This window comes from Strix aluco, chromosome 1 (genome assembly GCF_031877795.1).
Source record: "Strix aluco isolate bStrAlu1 chromosome 1, bStrAlu1.hap1, whole genome shotgun sequence".
NCBI classification, from domain to species: domain Eukaryota; kingdom Metazoa; phylum Chordata; class Aves; order Strigiformes; family Strigidae; genus Strix; species Strix aluco.
Genome location: NC_133931.1, coordinates 78288132 through 78314306, shown reverse-complemented (window position 1 = coordinate 78314306; position 26175 = coordinate 78288132). Strand labels below are relative to the sequence as shown.

The 26175-nt window shown below is 38.2% G+C and overlaps 1 protein-coding gene across 2 annotated transcripts in view; it reads right to left on the bottom strand.

The window, feature by feature from the left end:
* ADCY2 (adenylate cyclase 2) overlaps positions 1-26175 on the bottom strand; it is a 235559-nt gene that overhangs the window by 82809 nt on the left and 126575 nt on the right. For both annotated transcript variants that reach the window (XR_012623430.1, XM_074825640.1), the window contains exons 5-6: positions 2042-2190; positions 729-840 (exon numbers count right to left, since the gene is read on the bottom strand). Coding sequence is in view for 1 of the 2 variants with exons in the window: in XM_074825640.1 (XP_074681741.1) it covers positions 729-840; positions 2042-2190 (261 nt within the window). In the remaining variant the exon portion in view is untranslated. The remainder of the gene's footprint in view (positions 1-728; positions 841-2041; positions 2191-26175) is intronic.

Sequence of the window (26175 nt, the reverse complement as noted above, 5' to 3'; positions counted from 1 at the left end):
CACATTTACATCTTTGAAGATGTACTAGGCAATACCTCCTGAAACTAGCAAATATCATCTTATTTCTATCTTTTGCACTCTAAGGCAATGTAAAGTTGTGGGGTTTTTTAACCAATACTGGACAACCAGTTTTGAACTAATAAAAAACACAGAACATTTTTATCTGTTTTAGTGTTTCTGATTTCATCTTCACACACAGCATGAAGTTTGATGCAATTTTTATAAAAATGACACCTAAATAAACAGAAGAAAATCTTGTGATTGTAGTCTTCTGATTGAATCTTTTCTTGAGTAATCAAGAAGCTGTGGTCAGTAAATAAAATTGCTTTGATCATAATTGTCTCTCTTGTCCTCCAGTCTCTTAAATGCTTTTTCAGAGATCAGAAAACTGGCTGTATCAGTTTTCAGTCTTGAGTTTCTTAATCCTTGTTACTGTAAAAAATCTATTTAAAGAGCGTTCATCTGCCATTAAGCTTTACTGGGCTCCATGAGCTGTCTCTATTGGTCCTATTAGAGAGAGCTATCTTGGGTTTCACAGATTGTCACACTGGCAGAAACACACTGTTGCACTCAGACCAGAGCCAGATTTTTTCTTCACACGTTTCAAGTCTAATCTTCCTGCCAAAGCCTCAGAAATGCTGCCAGAAAGCAGAAGAGTCCCCAGAAAGAAAAAAATATTTTAAAGATGACTTATTTAAACTAACAGTAGCAGCCCAGTAGAAACTCACCTTTGCAATTTGATCAAACTTGCCAAACAGCTCATTTAGCATGTGCACCAATTCCCCTGGTGAACAGTCACTGGCCAGGCGAGTGAAACCCACAATATCAGCATACAAGATGCTACAAGAGAAATGAAAAGAAACTTGGTCACAGTTTCCTTCTGCAGAACTCAGATTTATCAAGCAACAGCAAAACCTGAAAGTAGGCATTCTGGACTACACAGAGGTATGTCCATACCCAAAACAGCCACTGCTAAATGTAGATTAATAAATATATTTATAGGTAAACCTACATCTACTTTTAAAGGCATTACGTTTATAGGTAATATATACCTATGTTTACCTCTATAGGTATTACCTTCACAGGTATTACTTAATTATTATTTATAGGCATTCTATACCTGTATTTGTTACAGTGTATTAAAAAATAGAAATATTTTTCCTACTCACATATCAGCAATATAATAATGGTAATTATTTCAATGAACATGTTTATTCTCAGAAACTGTTTAATAACTTTTTATCATTGTAGACATTTTCTCTCTAGATTTACCTGTCAGTGATCTGCAGCATGGAAATCTTTGTTCACTTGTTACTCAGACTATTAAACTCAAGCTTGATTACTAAGATATTCAAGCTATAGAGTATGCTTCTGTTCACCAAGAAAACTTGACAATTCCATAGAATCAGGCTATGGAAAAAGTATCAAGTGAAAATGAACTTCCTCAAAAGTCTTGCAATACTTGCTATAAAAAAGAAATTTCTAAGAATGTCGTTCAAATTAACTTGTCCAATCAAAAAAACCCAGACAAAACAACATGTAAAGATGAAAGCATATTTAAAATAAATGGTGAATTATTTTTCTTACTTCTAGAAATTTATAATTAATAAATAATTGTCAGCAGAATATTTTATCTCAGGTACTGTGCAAAATACATATGTGATACAGCTGCGTCTATTTACATTATATAAAACCTAAGAAATTGCTCCAGTTAAGAAAATTACAAATTTGGTATAGCTGATATGAATTTCAATTCTGACTAGTATACATGAAAGCAAGATTTGGTACTTTAACCTGAAAAATTAAGACATTATGAAGAAAGCCTGTTAATGTGTGGCTTTTTCTAAAGAACTCCTTTGTATTATCATCTTTGTTGCTCTTCTGGAACATGGAATTCTTAGTATTTGATCAAATTTATGGATACTAAACAGTAAGCTGTTGAAAAACATATTAAAACAACTATTTTCTTAATTGCTCTCTTAACACTTTCTTTTCAAAATTTTTCTGAATGCTGTTGACACATTTTATTACAGTACAATACCTTACATTGGTGTGCCTTTTGACATACAAATTGTGGAAGTTGTTGGTATTTTCCAGCTGGCCTGCCTTGGGACCTTGTAACCTCTGAATGATCTCTGCTTTCATTTCCATGGCAATGTGAGCGGGCAATAAAGAAAGTAGAAGACGTTCCTAAAATTTAAAATAATTATTTCTTTAAGGAGAACCAAATCAATATGGAAGCAATACTGTACAAGGCATATGCTATTTACAATACCCTAGAACATTTTGATGAGGCCTGCACTCAGGCATATGCCAGGTATGACCTCCAAAATAAATCTGTTCCTTGAAAAACTGGACAGAGATATACACACAATTCCAAGTAATATCTAACTTCTTCAAGGTTTTGTGTATATTAGAAAAAGTGTAAGCTAAACTTAACGTCTGAAGACATTAGGCACAGTAATCTATTCAATACCTGAGCAGAATGCAGGAAATATGGATCAGCAAATAAAGAAGAGCTGCAAGGACTCTTCAGAGGACTTCAGGGAAATGCAGTCCAATTCAGGAAAAAGTAGGCTAAATCATTTTTTTTTTAATGTATTTTAAATGTTTAGTCATACTTTTAGCAGTTGTTAGACTGAAAATGAAAAGATAAAATCAGGACACAGAACATATTGAAAATGTTGGACTTTTGCAGACTATTTTGATATGTACTCTTCCTTTACTTTATTATGTCATTTGACGAACTGAAGTGTTTTGAAAATAGTAACCTAAAAGGAAATTGAGTATTTAAAAAAAACCTACATATTTTTCCTTATCTTTTGTTGGTATCATACTCATAGTCTTCTCCTTGTGAAGCTCTCTTACATCAGTACATTTTAATTTTGCCCACTTTACCTGTGACAGCTTTTCATTGAGTTCCTACTTCTCTGGAAAACTGGATCAACAAGGGAACAGATAGAACTCTGCAAAGAAACCTTTCCTGCTTTGATCATACTACATCTCAAAACTGAACAGGAATTTCCCATTTTCTCATAGGCAGAGCAGAGAGGCTAATTCTGGCTAAGCACAGAAACCATAACCCTGAACCAGTGAGGAGGGTGAAGGCATCTGTAAAAGCCCATGACTGTCAGAGACAGAAACAGCTACGCCAGAAAAGATGATGACCTCAAAATGTGCATGGTCTGCAGGTGTTACTCACAGTAATGCGTTCTCTTTGGTTCACAACGTGTATTTTTGCAGAGTTTGCAGTTCTATTCATGAAGGTACCAGAAGTGTAACCATTAATCCAGTGCTCTGTCTGGGATAATTACTGCTGTTCAGGTCTAACGACCTTGAGTAGAGCATGGCAATAACAGGGCTATAGAGACTCTGATATTTGCAGCTACCTCGGCTATCTATCTCTGTCACGTATAATGAAGACTTCCCATTCCTGATAGCATTTGTGTACCTTTAAGTATAGCATTAGCTTACACGAGGTCCAATGAAGCTGATCCTGCACGTACTTTGTAAAAAAAATCTATTTCAATGAATCAAGACTGAATCTTGCTTTGTTGCTAAGTAATATTGAACTAATAATTTTCTTTCTTTTCTCTCTTTTTTTCTTACTTTGGTGAGATCTAAAAATAATTTTGATTCACATATGTATGGACTGCTCTTTATTTTGCATACTGAGGCATATCACATAAACAGTAAGATGAGTCATGAAGTAAATGTTCAAGGCAAAGCATACCTGTCTCTAGCCTGACTAAAGGAGGCAAGAATAAAATAAAAGATGTACTGTTTTTCTACTGCTAGGATCTCAGTTTTGACACATTGTAACTGAGAGGAATATATACAATTGACTTTTCATCAAAATGTTAATGAGGCTTTATTTCTTAAATGCAAGATTAATTTAGCACATTGAGGAATTTCAGCAAGTGCACATCCAAGAGGATGTGTATTTTCATTTCAAATGTAGTCCACTGGTCCTTGGTGGAGGTATTTTCCTAACTTATAAAGAATGCCTGCAGAGCCAATGGATTTTTCTCCATAATGAAAGCTTACTCTTCCAAGTTGCTCTTTATCTAACAGAAAGTTGCTCTTTTGTGATGTATAGGGCAGGTTAGCACTTGTTAAGAATTACCATTAAACAGTTAACAAAGAGGTGAGTGCTCTTAGCTCCAGTTCTACATCACTGTGCCATGTTGTACCATGGCTAGTAAATGCAAGCTAGTCCACTATCTTCCTATGACTCCATTATGATTCCAGACACACAGTGAGACAGGCACTCAACATCCAGGTTACTGCTTATGTCTTTGAAACACAGAGGCTGGCAAAAGGTCAAAGATAAAAGCAACAAAAGTTTTCAAGAAAGCAGTAGAAAAAGAAACAGAAAAAGCTTTTGTAGGAAGCAGTGTGAAGTCAACTACAAGCTAAAGAAACATGAGAGGAAAGGGAAAACAGAAGGCCCTCATTTCGTAGGGTACAGCAGGTGAGACGGGATATTTCCCCTCCTTTTTCTCTCCAGGCCAGACCACTACTCCATTCTGCTTAAACATCCCGGTGAAGCTGTTCACCACACCAGAACTTGCCTCCAAAGAATGTTTTCCTTCTTCCACTTCCACTGTACAAAAGAGAAGGTTACAACTAGAGGTGGCTTTAGAGAACTGCAACTGGTGAAGCACACTGCAAAATATCCTGCCATGCCCAGTTACACCTAAAGGCTTCAGCCACCCTCTCCATCACACAGGCTGCGAATGCTCACATTTCAGTCCCAAAGTTGCTACTTGTGTAATAATGTGTTATCAAGTCACATATTACAGTTCACCCAGATTGTTAATTTTGGTTTCTTCCACTAAAAGACAATTTTGAAAGAAATGGAATCTCAACTATTTATGAAGACTGTGGCTGGGCTGTTCAGCTAACCAAATACAAAATGGTTATAAATACACTGTTTCTTCCCTTTCTGCTAAAAGATCCTAACAAATGCAAAGCATTTAGGAACATTTCTTCCTCCATGTTTTGTCATCTCTGGTGGCTAAAAAGAGCATAGTGGAAGGATAAAAACCAATTACTACGAGATTGTAGTGCCTGATGTTGTGCACTGAAATTTCTGCAGACTGGAACAGTGTAAGGAACATAGCAAATTAAGACTGCTGGTTATGATGGCTTTTTATTTAATAATACATTATGTACTATTCTCTCAAAAAGAAAATCTACACATCAAAACCTAGGTGAACTGACATACAAGACACTGACTTTGAGACAAAACGCTTGTCTATTTATGGTAGACAAGCCACTCTCAGAGGTACGGTCTGTAAGAAAAAAGCCAAAGTAATTCTGAATGCAGGTCAAGATGCAGCATTTAAAAGTCTTTAGACCAAAAGTAACATTACCTGCTTCTGGTGAAAAAGAAACTGCTAAGCTATAGCAATAATGAAAATCCCCCCACAAATATCGTTCCCTGAAATGTTACCAAGATGACCTTACAGCCAGTACCTGTGATTCATGCACACAGGACTACTTTCTGACTGTCCATGTGTCTCTGAGACTATGCTTTCCCCTCACCGCTCAAATCACTTGTAGTTGAGATCTTTAAGTCCCAGGGCTAAAAGACAAAGCACACAATCCATACAGAGTACAACATTATAGTCTTTCAATACTGTAGGTTGAAGTACTCCTTTCTTCTTTGAACAAGTCCATCAGGATCCCAGTAGATGGCTAGCATTCCCTGGATTCTCTAAGGATTTGCAGTGGTATCTGTCAATCTGTTACTGTTCTCAAACTCTCACAATCAAGTTCATTTCCTTGCCAGAATTTTCCGTGAATTATACAGATTACCTCAGCAGTTATTCCCAGTTACTCATCACTCCCCTAAAGCTTGATAAACTCTAGATGTTTGTTTAGCTAAAGTAAATTAGCATATTTCAGGTAAAGATCATAGCACTGTGTCTGTTTTTGCAAGGTGGCAATTGCATTTGCAGCATCTTGCACAATGGAGGTCATGCAGTTGTTACGCAGCAAGCAAGCAAAATATCCTCAAATGCTTGGTACAGTACATTTTTTTAACTGCATATATCACAAATCAAACTCCTCTTGGCCTGAGTCAATAATGCTTTATTTATTTGCTCATTTCTGTTTTGTTATGTAAACTACCAATTCTGATTCACTCAGTTGTACAAGATTACATCACTATCAACTCTTTACCGAAGCATAAACAATTCTAAGAATTTATAGATTTAAAGGCCAAATATTCTTCCATCTAGTCTGATTTCTTGAATAATATAGACAATAGAATGTCATCATGGAGAAACAAAGCTATTCTGAGAGGGCTCACTACATTAAAATTAGTTTAGCACCTTACTCTCAATGGAGGGAAACTGTCCTTCAATGCAATTTACAGAACCAAGTACTGAACTCCCATAGGGAGCAAGTCTCTCCTTTCTCTCTCTCTCTCTCTCTTGTCTATGGAGTGAACTGCAGGTCCAGATTTTGGTCTTACTGGAAGAAACACCCATCTTCGATGCTAGGCTTCTGATGTTGAAGAAGTCTGCAGAAAAACTACATATATGTGGATCAATAAAGGATTATAGGGATATTTTTGGCCCTATAATCCCATATAAGCATATTTTTTCCCTTACAATGTCATTTAAGGCACTGAATATTGAATCCTACTTATCTGTGGGTTTGGTTTTGTTTTCAGATTCCTGTGGCAAATGTCTAATAATCTATTTAGCAAGTTTGACAAACCAGGTCAGTAAGTCAGCAGTAAGAGCTCTAGAAGCAACTAGCATATACATGCATCCAGCTTCACCACAAAGTTTACAAATAAACATGGATAAAATAAAATTTTCAGCTGCCCTCAAAATCTATCAAGAAATAACCTACAAGAAGGAATCTTGTGATTCCTGTTCGCACAGCAATGAAACAGCCATAGAGATGGTGATCAACAGGGTACTTGTTTGGCAAATTATGGTACTGTTTACCCAGATCTCATGCACAGTCTCTTAAATACACCTATTGGGATAAACATCTGTAAATTGTTTTTTCTTAAAGCTAACCTGGACTCCTAACCGGGAGGGGAGATGTTTTTTGAAAATTAGGTGCTATTACCCCCTTAAATTTAGGCTATGTTAGTAACTTCCACTAACCTTATTACTTATACTGAGACCAATAAATTACGTTTTACTCATACACACCGAGAAAAGTATTCAATCTTGATTACAGAGACATCAAGAGACGGAGAATTCATCAACTCCTTAGCTGTTTGTTCCAGTGGCTAATCAGCTGAACTGCTAAAAACTGTTAAAAATATGTTCTGTATTTCGTACTTTTGACGTCTTGGCCTTGTTATATCTTTCTCAGCTCAAGATTAATGTCCACACTCTCCCTGTAAACATAAACACTGATCAGATAACTTAATTTTCTTTTTGATCAGGTAAACAGACTTGGCTCCATAAATCTCCTGCTCCTAAGTATTTTCTACACTCCCTTCTCTAAACCCTCAAGAACCTTCAAACATTTTTTGAAAGTTCATTTGACACAAATCCTAACATTGTGCTCCAGTAAACAAAAACATACACATACACACCCTTCTGCCTTATTCCCCTCAGTATGTCCATGGCTTACACTGTGCAACTTTCTGCTGTAACATCTCTGGAGCTCCCTGTCTGCTATGTCTCAAAAATATTTTTCAAAATTACAGCCTTCCAATTTTCTATTTATGACCAATACTCTTTGCTTTTAGAATTATGACTTTCCAGAGAGTTTATTATAAACTGTCTTGATGAATATAGTTTATAAAGTATTCCATATTACGGTATTTACTATCAGACCAATATTTGGCTTTTCTGCAGAAAATATTATAATTGTCTTTACGTATCTCCTAGATCATTTATAAAAAATACATAATAGCATAAAAGATAAGAACTGGTTCTTGCAGGACATGACACACATGCCAATTCACTGAACATCTCCACTGACAGTTTCCAGTTACCCCACTCAAAATCCATTAGACTGTGCTCTTTTGAAGGGGAGCAGTGTCAATACTTTTAATCAGGATGCCCAGCATCATTGCATCAAACATTTTACTGAAATCTACTGCTTTTGGAAAGCTACTTAAACCAAACCTGTTCCCCATTAAAAACTGAAAAACATTTTCATACGACTCGATTTCCTACAAAGTTGTTGAGTACATCACTCTATTTTTTTCTGAATACAAAACGATCATAGCAGCATCTTTTATTTCATACTGATTGTTTATAGTTTTCCTATCTAGTGGCAGCCCCTTCCTTTGTTAGGATGGCTTTTTTCCTGGCATACTTCCAAAACGCTGGCATCGGCCTTGACAAAAACAGGCAAGGATTTTTCCTGACATCTAGAAGTCTCCTACATATCACAACTTTTTATTGAACCATTTTTTTACATATCTAATTGCTGCTTTGCTGTTACTTATGGCTAGTACAGGCTTTATGCCACAGCTGACATCTTTTCTGATGACAGAATTGTGAAGTCTTGTCTGTTCATTAACAGTCATTGCTAGCAACATTCATCTGTGATTTGTGTTGGTTTTTTTCCTGTGGAAAATGAGTTGTTTCAAATCCCCAAGCACAGCACTGTAAGACTTTTTATCTTCATGATCCTGTAGGTGAAATTTCAAGGCTGGCAATGCCAGGAGCCGGTATCAAAACCAAAAAATCAATACACACATGTGGAATGAGAGAACCGTCCTCTCAGTCCTCACTACTTCAACAGCCATGGAACACAAACTCCCTCATGAAGATGTTTTGCAGAAGACAAGCTGTAGGTGCTCGGGAGCTGCTCTGGTGAAAAAGGGAGCCTCAAGTTGGGGCTGCCAGTAGGGCAGGGACCAGCCCCATGGCCAGGTGAGCGGGGCAGGCCCAGGGTGGCTGCCAAGGGCTCAGGTCACCAGCCCAGACCATGGTGATCAGACATGTCCACTCAGGTGCGAGGACTGGACCAGGGCCAGGGTGAGTCCCTGCAAATGTACAGTTAACATCTAGCCGGTCACCTTCATCTCCATTAACACTAGAGCTACCTGAAAGCACTGCTTCACTGCAACGGTTTCAGTGTATGGGTCTGAAAGCTCATTTAAATGCACAGGCTCAGCACATATTTGGCAAAGACAAATTCCTTCAAGGGACTTAGGGGATGCTTAATGTTTATGCATAGATTACAGTTTGCATATGCAGGCTGTCTCTGACTAATTTTGCAAAGGAGGTTCACTACACCTTCAGAATACGTGCCTATCCTGTAGCTGTTCAAGAGACAAGTCATCAAACAGCAAAACAATAGAGTAAAAACAGAACATAACGACATAGGCAGCCAGAGCTGCTCAATTAATTGACACAATTTCAAGGTTTGTTTCTGTCTGAAACTGTTAACTCTTGATTTAAGTTTTATATATCTCAAGATCATTGCTGAATAGACAGAAGCAGCGCTTTGCAAATAATCTGTTTGATGAGATTAACATGGTTATTACTGTATCAGCCTTTAATAATAGTGAAGTATTCCAATGCTGGCATTTACTCAATACAATTCTAAACAATAAACCCTTTAACTCCAGTAAATCTCATTCCACATTTTGATGAGGTTTATGTTATTTTTTTCACTAGAAATGAGCAAAACCATACACAGCTCTTTCTTCACGTCTTTTTTCTTCCAAACCATCCATGGAACATGTCAGGGAGGATATTCAAGAGCATTGCCTGAAAGGTATCTATGCAGCCCTTTCCCCAAAGACAGAGATTTCCTGTTCAGCTGCCCAGTTTAGAGTCAAGCCTTGTGGTTGAAAGCATCAAACCCAAAGCAAAACCAAAAGCATTTCTAAGACACAGCACTGCACTTAAATTAGAGGATCATGTCTGAACCACATTGACAGCATAGCTCCTCCATGCTCTTCTAGAGTGAAACTGGTTGTTTTTAACCTCAGACTTTGCCTGCTGATGTTTCAGCCATCTGCTCAGAGAATACCAACTAAGCATGCAAGAATGGATTTCCTTCTGTATTTCACTGGTAATTTTCCAATATTTTATGAGTTAACACACAGGTACCACACATTTGTGTGATCAGATGTTAGTCACTGCACAGAAAGATCAAAAGGATCAGTCACCCAACTATGCCTGTCAGGAGCCCATAAACACTTCAAAGTGGGTCAGACAGAGCAGTCAGAAGCAGGGCCAGACAGCAATAAAAATGAATCAAAACTCTCAATCTCTGCATTAGATTAGTCAAGAGTATAGGTAGATAACCATTGGTTTGGCCCATACAACAGCCTATTTAGATGGAGGGAGAAGTTTATTCAAGCAGAAGCTAATTCAAGAAATTTATTTCATCTATGTATGAATGAAAAGTGAACCTACAGTAAGGATCTGTCCTACTTCTTGTGAAACAGCAATTATAAATTTTAATGACGCAAGCTGTATAATTTAACACCTTTTTTCTGAGCAGCAGTAAGCATCACCATTCAACAACTCACTTCCTAGCCTTGAAGACAGAGGAAGCTGACTCACGCTAGGTTGAAATCAAAGAACGGGCAGATGTCTGGAGGGTATACACTGTTACTGCATTCATAAAGCAGACCTTTTATTTCCTTACAATGATCTAAAGAAAAGGGAACAGGAATGATTTTCATTATATGTCTATCTCGGGAATGAAAGTTTCTCTTTTGCTTATACACAGAATATGTATCCTGTAGAAATCTCCCAATTGGTCTTTAATGATTGCATTCACTAGCTACTAAATATAGAAAGTTTTAAGTGATAAACTCTGCTCCCACTGGAAGATAAACAAGAAATACAGAGCTTTGAAAACCAATTCTCTTTATTTTGAGAAACCTGATCAGGAAACAAACCAGTAACTTACTGTATGGCAGATACATGCTAAACTATTCATGAACACTTATTACTAGGCCTAACCACATAATTTATTAGCATAAATCATAGCAAGGATTAAAGCTTTCAGAATTATCTTAGTTTTATTTTCTAAAACTCCTAAAAAACATTTTCCACTTTACTCTCTGTACAATTTCCAGAGGTATGGTAGGTTCCAGAGGTATTTAGGCATATATGGATGTAGGCAGAAACTCAGGCTTACTCTACAGAAAGACTGGGATGGTAAATAGACTTTCAAGTGCCTTGTCACCTAGGGAGAGCCGATCCCAAGAGTACAGGCACTAAGGCTGTGTGTTAGAATCCTAAAAATAGGACTTAGAAAAATTAGAGCTGAAAGGGGAGGCCACATCAGTAGGAAATGCCCAGAAAAGGGTGTTGCTTATGATTCTGTACTCAGAGCCACTGGGTGCTTAGCTCCGGGCTACAAGAAGGCACCGTTATTCGCTTGGGACTCTGTTGTAGGCAGAACAGTCTAGAGTCTGGGAACTTTAATTAAATTAATTTATTGCAAACAAAACCCAAACCTCTCATTGCTGATTGCAGTTTTGAAAAAATAAAAGAAGATAAACAGAGACAAGCACTTAGACAACCACCTATCCTCTGCACTTCCCGGTCCCAATTTTCCCTATTTTTGCTGTGGATTATACTCAGTCCATCAAAATTCATGTGACAAGGTGACAGGCAGTGTAGGAAGTTGAGGTGGTATCTGTGATGGTTTATCTCTGCCACTGTGCTCTTAACCATTTTTGCTGCTCTATGCTTAATGGTTCCTGCTGCCCTTTTCCTCAGTGTCCCTGCTCCAGCCTGGGACATTGATGGGTACAGCCCCTCATGGGTGTAGGTACCCTCTTCTGATGCAGAGTCCTCTACACACAACAGCTTGTCTCCAGCCTCCAGCTGCTGCCTGTTTCTGTCTGAACTCTGTTTGGGCAGATGTACCGTGGGCCACTGACTAAACGTTTTGGTGATCAATGGGTAAGTTTTTGTACACAAAACATTTTTCTCCATGCTTGTTTTCATGAGCTCCATGGTAGGCTGGAGGCAGCTTTGACTGGCATGTGGCGATTCACAACCTCCCCTCACAGATCACCAGCACAGCCCCCTGCAACCTGCAGCCACTTAACGCAGGCTCAGTACGGTGCTGGAGAAATAGGGTGCCAGCTCCAGAAGTTTTCGTGTTTGAACAGGAGATCCAGGGGTTAGACAATGCACTCCATGAGCGACCTGTGCTTGAAACAGTCCTGTGCCAAGAGACCTCCTCTCTCTTCGAACCCCCAAGGAAAAATGCTTATCAGTGAGTATGAGGTTATTTGCAGGTAGAGCCCTAGCAGCCTTTTCAGGTGAAGCTAATCCAGTCCAAAATGAAACAATTTAAAAATCACTGAAGCATGTCTAGTATTCCAGTCTCCACAGTGCTCTGGGTGAACTCCCTAATCCCAGGCTTCTGCACAAGGCTGCTGTGCTCCCTCTTTTTCTCTCATGGGATGTATAATCCAATGGAGACATTTGGTGAATGTTCTTCAAACACAGGGAAACCTGGATCCCAGATTGTCCTCTTGTGGGATTAAGTCCAGACTCACAGATATCTAAAAGCCTCACATGTTGAGGAGTTTTAAATGGGTCTAATTCTTCCCAATTCCACATTTTGTTCCTATTGTTCTTGAATCCCAGTTTACACACTGATGCCAAGCACATTTGTACATGTGAATATGAATTAAACATACTGTAAAAACAAATACCAAAGCTGCAACCGATTGATTTTGACAGCATTATTTCTAATGGCAAATATGCCATGGATTAATTAAATCTATGGTTACTGCATTTAAATAACTTCCAAATTGTGAGAAATTTGGAAATGGTTTGTGACTTCTTTACCTGAAACCCTTTTTGATAATTTCCAGCATACATTAATATACCCCATTCCTTTATTTAATTTGATGAATTTTGAAACTCCACATTTTAAACATGGATTAATATATCTACCCATCAGAAAAACATGTTGACAATGAGGATTGTGTTGCTGTTCAGAGATAAAATTAAAGGAAACCAGAAGGTAATTTTGAAGACACACCCTTTTCTGGGTATATATAATAACTGATAAAATTTTACCATGTAATTCACAAGATCATAATTTACTATTTATGACTGAAACCTCAGTAATACAGGCACATAATGCCGACTATTTAGCATACAGGAACCATAATGCCTGGAAAAGGAGGCAGAACTTAAAATTTACATCTTTAGTGTAACAGGATGCTTATTTTCATACTTGGCTCTTGTTCCATTTCTCTTGGTGAAATTTTTTTACTGCTTAAAAACTCCTTCTGCATGATACTAGCAAAGGTTACAAAATACATACTTCTTTTTCACACTAGCATTGCCGTTCTCACTATTTACACTATGTAACTTTGAAGAAAACGGCAAAAAATAAGACTTCTGTATGTTTTCAGCCACTTGTAGTAAAAAATGCTACAAAATACACTTCTTGATTTTTATTAGCACACTATTGTTATTAGTAAGCCAAAGGAAGCCAATTTTCTTTTCAATCCTGATTTGGTAAAGTGTCCAAGGCACACCTTAAAATGTTCATCTTCCCCATGACAGCCTCATAGCTATCCTCAGCAGCACTGCCATGTCCAGCACAGCTTAGCAACATGCAAATGCTAAGTCCTGCCAAGGATCCACACAACATGTGCTAAATACATTGTCATGCTCTGATGAATCAGGGCCTTCCTACAGAAAAGTGCCCTATATATTCGGTTTGGGTCATTGCAGAACTTGCTTGTTTGCAGTTTAAAATCTCAGTATTAAAAAATAACTGTTTTTTTCCAAGGGGTGTGACTGGAAGAAAGGAAAAACAAATGTTATTCTCCAAACACTGCACTCCGAGTCAAGTGGATCCATCTAAACGAGAGCCACTGAGAAGTGCAGCAGAAGGAATCGTTCAGAAGACAGGATGGAGCAAGCAGGGAGAGAGCACAAAGAAGCAGGATATTACTCTGCTGCAGTGCAACTGACTTCTGCAGAGTAGACTGTCAACTAAGTGTGAAGGTGACAGGAATATTTCCTAGAGACCCAGAGGGACTTGCCGAAGTTGTTTCTATGCTGGAAGCCACTAGAAGCTGTTGAACTAGAAGGGCTTTCTAGAAGAAGGCTGGTGGAAACTACCCAGCAAGGATTCAATGAGAGATTTATTTTTAAATCTTGGTATTTCCTCTGTTTCATCAGCAATTCAGAGTTTCTTTGGTTGAAGAGTTAACTTATCATAAATAAGTTAACTGTGCTGTGAATAAAACCCATTTTTTTTTGAGACTGGCAGCTATTCTACCCAAGGACCTATATGAGTCATGCTCCGTCATACCAAGTGTGGCTTAAAGTTTGAATAAACTCTCTCAGTGATCCTGCAAGGTTAAGCCTTTGCAGCTGTGCCTATTCCTGTATGGATTGCAGCCCATGCAATGAGCAAATCTTATAAATTATTTGGGGGCAAAAGGTTGTTTCATATTTGGGTGAGTTAAGAGAAACTTTGGTTGCAAAAGCTCATCCCTTAGATCATAACAACTGCTGTTGAAAGAATGACACTGAATATACACAAGGCAATTCTTACTTAAAGCTTGACAGATAAAGGTCTGCATCTTACCTGTCTAGTGTGATATCAGTTTCTTTGCTATTCCCCTGTATCCTTTTCCTTGTGTAGTCTCCAAAGAAGCCTGGTGTTTTGGTCTGAGACTGTATGCTGAAATACTGACAGCTGTTTCAGTGCAACTGGTCCATCTTTCTTTGGCAAACCTACAGCTCTTCCAGCAGGGCAAAATTCACTGGATTCAGGACAGTAATAGCCACCCAGACTAGTCACCTCACATCTTCCAGCACAACTTCTTCAAAGTTTGTTTTTCTCTCAACAGTAAGGGGAAGGTGACATTTTGATAACAACTTCCTCCGCTGGTTCTAGCTAACTTTTCTCACCTATAGGTTCACATTTGCATTCTGCAGGTGCTTGTTTCTAGTATCTAACAGCAGCACATTGAAAGGATGACTCCTCAGATGTACTTTTCCCATTCCAGTGGTACAGAAATCCAACAGCATATGCAATATGGTATTTTCATGTTTCAGCTTCCAATGCAGAAGAGAGTAAACAAAAAGGAACAAAATATGGCCCAGGAGGAACTGCAAGACCAGCAATAAATGTTTCTTCAGTGTGATACAGGAGACAGAAAGGAAAAATGGAAGTGCCAGCTGGCCAGATTTAAAATACGTTCAACTACCTAAATCTGATGGGTTTGCTTTTTTTTTTTTTTTTAAATGGTCAACAAGAAAGCATGGGGCTACATGAAAACCTGGGGCCCAAGCTACACTGCAAGTTGTAGCAGTAAACATAGTTGTTATTTTCAAACACTAGCCAGAAACATTTTTATGAAGAAGCAAGGAAAAATGTCTGCTGTTAATTTTACAGTAACAATTGGTCCTACTCTCAATATCCATGTCATTTCATAAACAAATATATCTGGCTACAGTAAAGCAAGAAAAAAACCAGCAAACCTGCACCTTATGAATTCCAGTAAAATTAATCTTTCAGCATTCTTCTCATCTTCTAGAAATGTACATAAACTGCCATCTGTATACTTGCATACTCAGGCTTTATTTTATACATGAACAGAGATCTAAAAATATCTTACATAACAAATCAAATTTATTTACAGATTTACTTTTGTAACATAAAGCTCACCGTAAAAGCTGACAGATCTCCACGATATGGTGTACTACGCAGCACTAAAGCACTTCTGTGAATAACACTCTGCAGACTGGTGGAACATGCTCCAACAACAAATTATTGTTTCTGGGACTTGTACATATTTTATGGTAGATAAGCAACTTCCACTCAAATCTTTACTTCTTGGAGCAATGCAGAAAGCTACTTTAAAAATAATCTGAGCATAAAAGAAAATTAAAGGGACATAAGAGGGATTTTTTTAAAAAAAGACATTTAAAAAAAAAATTCTCAATGGGAAGAACTAATCAAATTAAAAATACTTGACCATGCAAAGACATTTGTCCTGTCCCATGACTGCTTACTTTCTTCAAGACCCTTGTGTGAGGGATTTTGCCTTCCAGAAATACAGGCAGCCCATATCAAGTGAATCATTCTCACCCAACAAGATCACTAAAACCTTCAGAGAATTCTTAGTTTTTTCTCTACAAAAACTGTCTTGACTTTCTTCCATACCTCACCCTCACCCAAATGTGCAGTGATCTTATATTCTACTTCCACTAATATGCCCAAAACAGACATTGGGTTTCTAAATTGGTAGTCCTCTGATGTCCCCTGGAGCTCTGCCAAAATTGGCATCGCAGTTGCCCCCCTCCTGTCCTGCAGCATCAACACAGCTCTTGGTGAAAGACTCCACATAAGAAGTATCAGCAGGACTTCAGCTGTTTCGTTCCTGAGCTTATTTAGATCTCTCTGCTGAATACACAGATATGAGGATTTACTACCACTTATTTTATTTAGTCTATCTATTCCTTGACCTCTCCTCCTCACACTTCACCTTGAGATAAATGCTGTAATGAGTTTTCCATAAATGTGGGAAACCCTTTTCTTCCACAATGAATGCAGAAGCATAAAATAAATTACTTACTATGGGGAATTACATGGTATAGTTCCTCAATATGAACTTACTCTGAAAAAGACAAATCAGTTCATTTCTGTACAGTTAAAAAAGTACTTCATGATTCTTTCTAATCATTGTTATAATATTTCTCTTTTCAATGCTAATTTAATTTGCCAAAAAGATAAAAAATATTTTTCTAATTTTTCTAACTTTTCATTATCCCCTTTCATATAAGCAAAATTTCAGATGCCCTTGCAGTTATTTAAAATTACTCTATTACCAATTTGCATTCATGATAACAAGGTAATAAACATTAAAAATGGATTAAATTGAATGCTTTTCTATTCCTTTCTTCCTTTTTTTTTTTTTTTTCCTTGTGATTGAGAACTAGCAGGTCTAGAATCAACTAAATTAATACTTTGCTTTCAGTGGTGGAGGGAAAGTAGCTTTATTATGCTCGATTATTAAAATTTTAATTTACTTCCAACATGACAAAGCAGGCAAGCTACACAACACATCCTAGTCCTTTAAAACTTTTACCATTTCTTTTTATATGCACTAAAATTCTGTATCAACAAGCACTTGAATTCACTGAACATGGCTTACAAGAGCGGGTAACAAGTGTGTTTAAGGCATGACTAGCAATGCCTTTCTGAATAAGTGCCTAAGTTTGTTCTTCTGTTGGGTTTGTGTGTGTGGTAAGGTTTGGGGGAGGGGATGGGCTACAGTGGTGGCCCCATCTGAGAAACTTCTTGAAGCTGCCCCGGCTCCAAGTCGGACCCACCTCTGGCCAAGGCCAAGCCAATTAGCAATTGTGATCGTGCCTCTGTGATAACATATTTAAGAAGGGGAACCTGAGAGGAGAAGTTAGGAGTTGTGAGGAGGACACAGATGCAAACACTGAGGTCAATGGAAGAAAGGAGGAAGAGAAGGGGGGAGGTGCGCTGGAGCAGAGACCCCCTGCAGCCCATGGAGGTCCATGGTGGAGCAGATGCCCACCTGCAGCCCACAGAGGACCCCACACCGGAGCAGGTGGCTGCACCTGAAGAAGGCCAGGGCTCTGAGGGAAGAAGCTCCCACTGTTGTAGTTCGGCTCTGGGAGGACTATGACACACGAGGGTTACCCACGCTGGAGCAGTTCAGGAAGAGCTGCAGCCCGTGGGAAGGACTCACATCAGAGAAAGTTTGTGGAGGACTGCCTCCCATGAGAGGGATGTCACACTGCAACAGAGGAAGAGTACAGAGTCCTCCCCCTGAGGAGGAATAAGTGGCAGGACTGACCGCAACCCCTATTCCCTGCCCCCTGCGCCACTGAGGGGGAGGAGGTAGAGAAATCGGGAGCAAAGCTGAGCCTGGAAGAAGGGAGGGTTGGGGGGAAGGTGCTTCTAAGGTGTAGTAATTCTTCTCATTGTTCTACTCTGTTTCTTAAGTGGTGGTGGTGTTTGAATTAAACTGACGTTCTTTTTCTTCCCAAATTGAGTCTGTCTTTTGCCCATGACCATATGGGTGAGTCATCCCTCTCTGTCCTTGTCTCAATCCTGAGCCTTTTGTTGTATGTTCTCCTCCCCATCCCTGAGGGAGAAGGAGTGAACAAGCTGCTGAGTGGTGCTCAGTTGCCCTCTGGGCTCAAACCATGACAGTCCCATTTGTGATTTGTAGAATTAAGTACTGTTTACCAACTTACAAGTTCAAAAAGGCATAGATATGACAGAATACTTTAAATTTGTATTTTTCAAGCTTCTTGAAGCTGAGACTAGCATCATGAAATTAAAATGAAATCAAAACACAAATTAACGAAACTCTACCATGCCACCTTCTTATTCCGCTGTAATTCATTATAATACTTTTATATATATATATAAATAAAAATCCTTTCATTTCAATAATACAGTGTATTCAACAATGGATGCTACTTAACATTCAAGTATAAGTTATCCTACATCGTCTAGTCCCTTTGAAAAAAGCAATTAACCCAACACCATAGCTCTACAGTTGAAAGGCTAAAATCTTCCTTTTCTGAATGAAGAAAACTTACAAGTGTGTTGTCCTGCATAGAGTCATCAGACACTGATGGGAACCTGGAGCAATGGGGACAGATGGCAACACTGCACCAGTTATAGTTACCACAAAGCGATGGGTACAGCGGGGTTACAGCAGCCCATGAAGTGCCATTTGCTAATTTGCTCAACAGCATATCTTTCACTGAGGGGTAAACAACCCTGCATCCGTGTTAACACAGGCAATGACTCAGAAGTAGCTGTCACTGCACTCACCCTGCAGCTGATGCCACAATGTTCCCAATGCCAAATCTACCTCACAAAATAAAAACCTCTTTAGAGGCCAATTAAATTTTTTTTTTTTTTTTAGTGTGTTGTCTTTTCAGACTTAGAAACTAATTCATTCACTAAGGCTAGGCTAAGCACCTGACCAACTCAAGCACACATTTCCATGAAATGAAAACCTTGCATTATATCATACCAGTAATTATATTTTCTTTCCTATTTCTTAAAAATGTGTCTTATTACCTACCCATACTAACAGGTTGACATTCCAGTATCATTTAAGATAACTGAAGAACTGCAAGTGACTTTGTGCATTTCAGAAATAATAAAGTTGACTTGTCAACTAATGCTAGATTTTTCATTTTCAGTTACATTACCCACGGTTTCTTCCTCTTGGTGAAAATGTGTCTCATTACAGGTAAATGACTAGTTGTTGTGTTATTTTTAGGGGAAGGAGTTTAATTTATAAAAGAAAGTTTCAGATATTATGTCTGGAAAGGGAGGAAGGCAGTGAGCCACTTAAATGACAACAGTGATACGTAGAGTCTATGCTTATGTTGAAGAAGAGACAGAAGGGTTTTGGCAATGATTCTCTGAATTCAGTAGCAATGCAGGTCTTCTCTAACTGTAAGAAATGTGATACACTAGACAAAGACAGTGACTGAACCATATGCTAATCTTGTATTAGATTTTTCATGAGTATTAAAGAAACCAAACTTGCTTGAAAATTACTGTTTCATGGTAAATCTCTTAATGAATTCAGCTCCTAGAAAAGGAGGTGGAAGAATGCCCTCTGAAGCAGGGATATAAGGATGAAGAGGCCACATAAGCTGACAGGAGGAGGATGCAGAAATGAGTACGAGTAGCTAGTTGGGAGAACTCTGGTCAAGTACTTTCATGCACTAAATATTTGGCCCTTCCTACACATAGCAAAGGTACACAGGCTATACCAGCAACAGCCTTTCCAGATCTGAAACCATAGCCTGAGTAAGGTGGTTTTGAAGTCTGCTGTGTGTGAACGTTACGACTTTTTCCACTTTGCACCTGCACCACAGCTGTTTGCTATGATTTAAAGAGAGTTTTCTGAATGTCTTATAATAATTTTCAGTGAAGATTACAAATGTTCACATGTTTTTAAATCTGCGAAGTACCACTGAACTAGATCAATTCATGATCAAATCAAAGCTTTCTGAAACAAGGTTTGAGGGATCCACTGTAATGCTCTGTCAGGATCACTGTCATCTTCAGGGAATCTGGTGATACCTGTAGAGGATAAAAATCCTTTGGTGTATGCTGTTAGGGCTTTCTTGATTTTAACAGTGATGTCAGTGAACAGGATCACATTTTCATGTGATTTTGGGGGTTAAAAGAATATTGAATCTCTTTTGAAAACTTTCAATCTACTTTCAGTAGTGGCACACATTGTGACAGCTCTTTCAGCTCCCTCCGACTTACAAGTTCACCCTGTCTCTCATGGTTCTCCACAGCTCACAGTTTAATTGTCTAGTTTTCCTGCCTCAATGCATATGTAAGATCCCAAAAGGGTTGAAGTCCTTATGCATCTCCATAGCACTGGAATTTTTTATCTTGTCACTGAAACTCTGATCACTTAGTTTACCCCTACTGGTATGGAAAACAACGGCACACTTTTTCTGGAAATCACTGTAATTAACTGGAAATCACTGACAGACACTTATCACATGGCTTCTACATTTTTATCGTCATCTAGAAAAGTCACTCTCCTCCTCAAAATGGATGGCTGTTTTCCTACACATATTCACAACATACACTTTTTATTTTCACCAAAGTTTCAACAAGTATCAAGCTGACTTGATTCTTTTTTTCAAAGTATGTCCTTGACAGTTTATCATAAATTTTGCAGATCTTACAACTGCCCGCATTTTAAGGCATCCCAAACATTGTGGTTCTACTTAGCTGTTATCAGTTTCCTGAGATTCACCTACTGCATCCATGTTTGCATTCCAGACATATTACACCATGGCACTGCTACTTCCTTTTCTCTTCGGTGCATTTTCATTCATGCTGCTCACACCTGTCAGACAATTCACCTTCAGCCAGTCATATCTTTAAAATGTTAATGTATGCTATGCAACAATGTACTTATGTCTTTTGCATGCTGGATAATAATTTTAACTGAGTGAAAATATTTAGGAAGAAACTGTGGTAGAATGATTTATGTAAGTTATAGCACATCTATTTATAGCACTACACAGTCTTTTAATGATAGTCTGTTGGCATAATTGAGAATCCTTGCACACGGCTCGGATGAAAACACTGACAACAACAATAATATTTAATTGCATTTTATATGCAAAAATTAATGGAACTTCAGCTAACAGCACTGTTATTCGTATGCTACTGATTCTAAATTGGGTTGTGACATATCGTTTGTTCCTCAGACTCACTGAAGATGCATATATTAATTTACAAGAACTCTAGAAAATTCATATGGGGAAGAAAAATTATCTCTAGAGTTTACACAAAATGAGGAAAATAGAGAGAAAGCTTATCACAGGACACCCAAAAGATAAGCAATCAACTCTCATTAGAAAGGCATATATTAATAGAGAAAAAAAAAAGATTACATATAAAAGAAAGATTTAACATTAAAAGCTGGTATAAAAAGAAAAACAAAAGCTTGTGATTTTGTTTAAATTATCTTGTTAGCGCAATTAAAAAACCCCAGACATCCTTGGACATATTTGCAGAGTATTTGCATGTCACGATTACAGTCCCAGGCACACTAACACTTCCATCTTCTATTTTTATAACTACTATAACAAGATGAATGTATTTTTTTCCCTATGGTACTAGAAAACAAATGTTCATTCTTAATGTATGGTGACCATGCAAGGATGTATTTTAAAATAACCTGGAAGAATATCTTAAAATGAAAGAAGACTACTGGTACGATTTTTTTTTTTTTTTTGGTAAATACGGAGAGAAAATTGAATTGTTATTAATCTAAAATTCCATTCTTCACAGACAGGTTTTGTCCAGCAATCTCTACATTGCACAATCGGAGATGAGGAGTTACTCATCTGGAGTAAACCTCTTTACTGTAATTGTGCTTTTAAAGAGTGCTGTCATTCTGGATTGTATTACAGCTGTGCATAAACCCTATGAGCACTAGGCCTTTTTTTAATTAATTAAAAAAAGAAATGTAGCCCCAGTTGTTGCAGCATATCAGCCCTGGGCTGCCTGAGGGTTTCCTTCAATGCTGTAAAGGGCATTATTAAAGGTATGGGTGATGGACCGACTCATGCACAAAACCAGATGTGACCTATAAAGCAAAGGGAATTTAACAAAGCCAAGTTATATTCGTATTTTCCCTCAGTCCTCTCACATTTGAAAGATCACAGTAGCCAATATAGCCTGGAGTCGGGATGGAAGACACGTGTCAGGATCTACTCTGGCTAGAGCATTTCTGAAGGATCACATATGGGACTGGAGAAAAGCAGTCTTCCAAAATTTACATTCTTTCCAAACAGGAAGTATAGAAGAACATAAAATCATTAAAAGTCATGAAAAAAAGTTCTGGGGAAGCAACTTTCTCTGAGCAATAGAAACAAAGGATTTTTGTCATCAGGGAGTTTAACTAGAGTTAGTGGGGCCAAAGGAAGATTAAAATGCACTGCCAAAGTGCAGAAAGACTGTCAAAAACCTAGGTAACTTCTTTCATTCCTACCAACAAGAGGAGATTGGGAAGATGCAAAACTATTAATTATGCAGTATGAATCAAAGAAGTCGCTACAAATTAATGACTCAGTAGAACAGGTTTTACAGCAAAGTGACAAAATGAACAAGAATAATTATCAGGGCCAAATTTTTCTCATGATACAAAGTTATTCATAGTAACTAGCAGAAATAGGGACTGTGAAAAGCTCTTAGAACACCAAGGCCATGGTTTCACAGGACACACAACACAGCGCACCCACCAGCTGTCATCGACCCTTCCAGCCTCCCCCACCTCTGTCAGCCATTATGGTCCCCGCCTTTCTTCTGTGATACCTAGGTTTGCATTGGGCATGGGTGGCAGGGTTTTGACAGCAGAGAGGCCGCAGAGGTGGCCTCTGTGGGAAGAAGTCAGTGGCTCTGCAGCGGACCCACTGCAGAACACAGCTGAACCCATCAGCAAAGCTGGTGGTGTCTCTGGGAAAATACACGTAAGGAAGGTCAGGAAATGCCGGACAGAGAGAGGAGAAAATAAAAAGAGTGAGAAACAGCAGAGGGAACATCAAGGTCAGAAGAGGAGGAAGAGCTCTGTGCTGGAGCAGACAGCCATGCTTCAGCTCATGGAGAACAATGCCAGAGCAGATGGGTATGCCTGAAGGAACTGCAGCGTGTGGAGAGCCCATGTAGGAGCAGAGGAAAACCATGAGGAAGAAGGTGCAGCAACAGAGAGGAACCACTATGTAGTGACCACCCCTCCATTCCCCCATGCTGCCTGAGAGGAGGTAGTGGAGTTGGGAGTGAAGTTGAGCCTGGGAAAGGTGGGAGGAAAGATGTGGCTTTAATATCTGTCTCTTTTGCTTCTCACTAATATATTAGCTGTTAATTTTCCCTAAAATTAGTCTATTTTGCACACAATGGTAATTGGTAAGTGATTTCCCTGTCTATCTTGACCCACGAGCTTTCTCATCCCTGTGTTTTTTCCTATTTTCTCCCCTTTTCCTGATGGGGTTGGGGGGGAGTGAGTGAGTAGCTAGGTGTGAGTTTGGCTGTGGGCCATGGCTAACCCACCACAATATTATACTGTTTTCTAAATGCTACAGGAATCTTCCTATTCAATGCTGCAACAATGTTTGGGCTTGTCAGCCATCATTAAAGCCTGATAATTCATTATCCTGTGTAAAGTCATAAACAAAGTAATTTTCTACTATCTGCTAAAAGCAGAAAATTAAAAAACGCTAACAGATTTGGTACTGTCTTACTGCTTGAGCAGTCACATTTGATGACCTATAATGGGAAAGCTGATAACTGCTGAATTTGAAAAATATAATGACAGTAGCAAGGAAGAAGAAACTTTAAAATAGGCACACAGCAATCTGGGCTTTAGACTATTCGAGACTGACTTAAGTGGGCATCAAATAAAACTATGCAGTCAATGACTAAAACAAACAAAAGAAAATTATTTTTCACACCCTATGCAGTTGGGTTGAAAAAGTGTGCCACAGGACTTGTGGATGTCAAAACTGGTTAAATGCACCAACATCAATTCTGGTTCATTATGTAACTGAGCCACAGATTTCCTTGTGCTCAGACAGATTACTGGGGAATTATCACTACATGCATATCTTTTACACTTTTCCATAGGCATAAGCTACTGGCTAGCAACAACATATTGGGCTAGATGGTCATTTCCTTAGTCTCAGATTGCTTGTTCTTATGCTCTTTACTCCTAGCAATTTCTTTTACTCTGCTTTTCAACAGCTTTTCTCTTTTGGTCTATTTAGAATATTTTAAATAAATATGCTTGTCCTCTGAGCCTCTCATGTGGCGGTTTGAGTAGTCTCCATGTGTCCTTCCTGTCTTTTCAGATTTCAAGTTATCTCCTAAATGCTGTTTTCCACCAGTTTCCTGATTTTGTGTAGTTCCCTTTTTTTAAAGGTAACATTACTTTTGGATTTTTTTTTTTTTTTTTCCCTTTTAACCATGCGGGGATACTCACATACAAAGTGCAGGACTAAATCAAAGCTTACTTTCCTTATGGGATTTTTCCAAGTATCTTAAAGAACTGAGAAGGAACTTAGCTTAAAAATTTGACCCTAGTAAACTTATGTCTGCAAGCCTATGCATGTTGTATCATAACCCATACCAGACCATGGCCCACAACATTTATGTATGTGACTGAAGCCTTCTGCTGTTGCTGCATTTGCCATAGGCAAAGATACTCTCAACTCCCCAAGCAGTTCTTCATCTTAATGAGAGGCTGAGAATATAGAATAGCTGGGACTTGAGTAGCTTTTGCATTTTAGTGTTTTCAAAAGAGTTTGTCCTTCTTTGCACAAACTATCTAGGGGTAGCAGGCAGGTTGTTTTACATTTTTGAGGTTTTTATTGAATGGTGATTAATGGCCATCTAAGAAAATGGGAAGTGGGGATAAGGAAGATGAATAAAGTTTGAATAGGACCAGTATATCAGACACTCACAAATATTTACAAGCATTAGTCTGACTTATCACACAAAAGGAATACTGTAGAAGAAGTGAAATTGGTATGTTCTCAAAGAGTAAACCAGTCCTGGTTTTTACAGGGTAAAAGATCTCCCTGAAAGATTGTACAGAAAAAAAAAAAAAAAAAAGTACTTTAGAAGAAGAAAGATATACATGAGAAATATAGGAGATGTCCTAGGAGATTAAAAGAGGCATGGAAGGACACATCAATTTATTGGCAGAGAGAGACATGAAAGAAGGAAACAGAATTATATTTAAGAGTATAAAATGCATTTTCAGATTCTTTTTAACAAGAATATCTGACAAAGACTAAGGATGACACAAATGCAAATGACAGAGGAAAAGGAATGCTTCTTAATGAAGTTATTTACAGGATGGTTTTGGCCATTCCAAGTGATGAATCTGGGAAAAGTCAGCTGCAATTCTTTGCTCCATCAGATTTCAATACTTCATTAGTAAAAAGGAAATCCAAAACACCGGATATAAAAAACAGTGTGGAAGAAATGCAACAGTTAGCTTATTAAAATACAGAGGAGCCACAAATGCATGTTAGATGGAAGTAGAAGATCCTTACATAGTCAAAAGAATAAGACTACCAAAGAGCCTTCAAATACAAGCATTTGCAGCAAAAGCCCTACCTGGTGTTAAGAGGGAGGCATCTAAAGTTACAAAAAGACTGAGACAATATACTTCCTTGCAATTCCAGGGTACAAGATTTCAGGGATCTTGCAGACTTCCCAGTAATCGACTACAGGACATCAGCATTGCAGCCATTTTATTTTTTTATTTTTTATTTTTTAGATCGGGGTTATATGCTACACAGACAGCTGAATTGTATTAAAAATATTTTAAAAATGAAGCATTTTGAATTACAGTAGCCTAAAGTGCCAGAAGCAATTTTCTTTTTTCTCACTTTAGGAGGAAATAGATAAATACTACATAGTTCTATTAGATTTTGGTTACAGCAAATAAGCAAAAAAAAACTTGTCCTTGAATGAAGATTTTCTGTATTTCAGTTAAGTGTGTGGTGGTTTATATACCTACATTCTAAAAGTAGGAAAACTAACGTGTAGAATGGAGTAGTAAGAGATCAATTAAACAGTGAAGACAGTTCCAGTCCAGCACTGGTAGACAACAGAATGCATTTAATTGCTGATTCTATCTGACCTCCAGTAATTCGATTGTTAAACAAA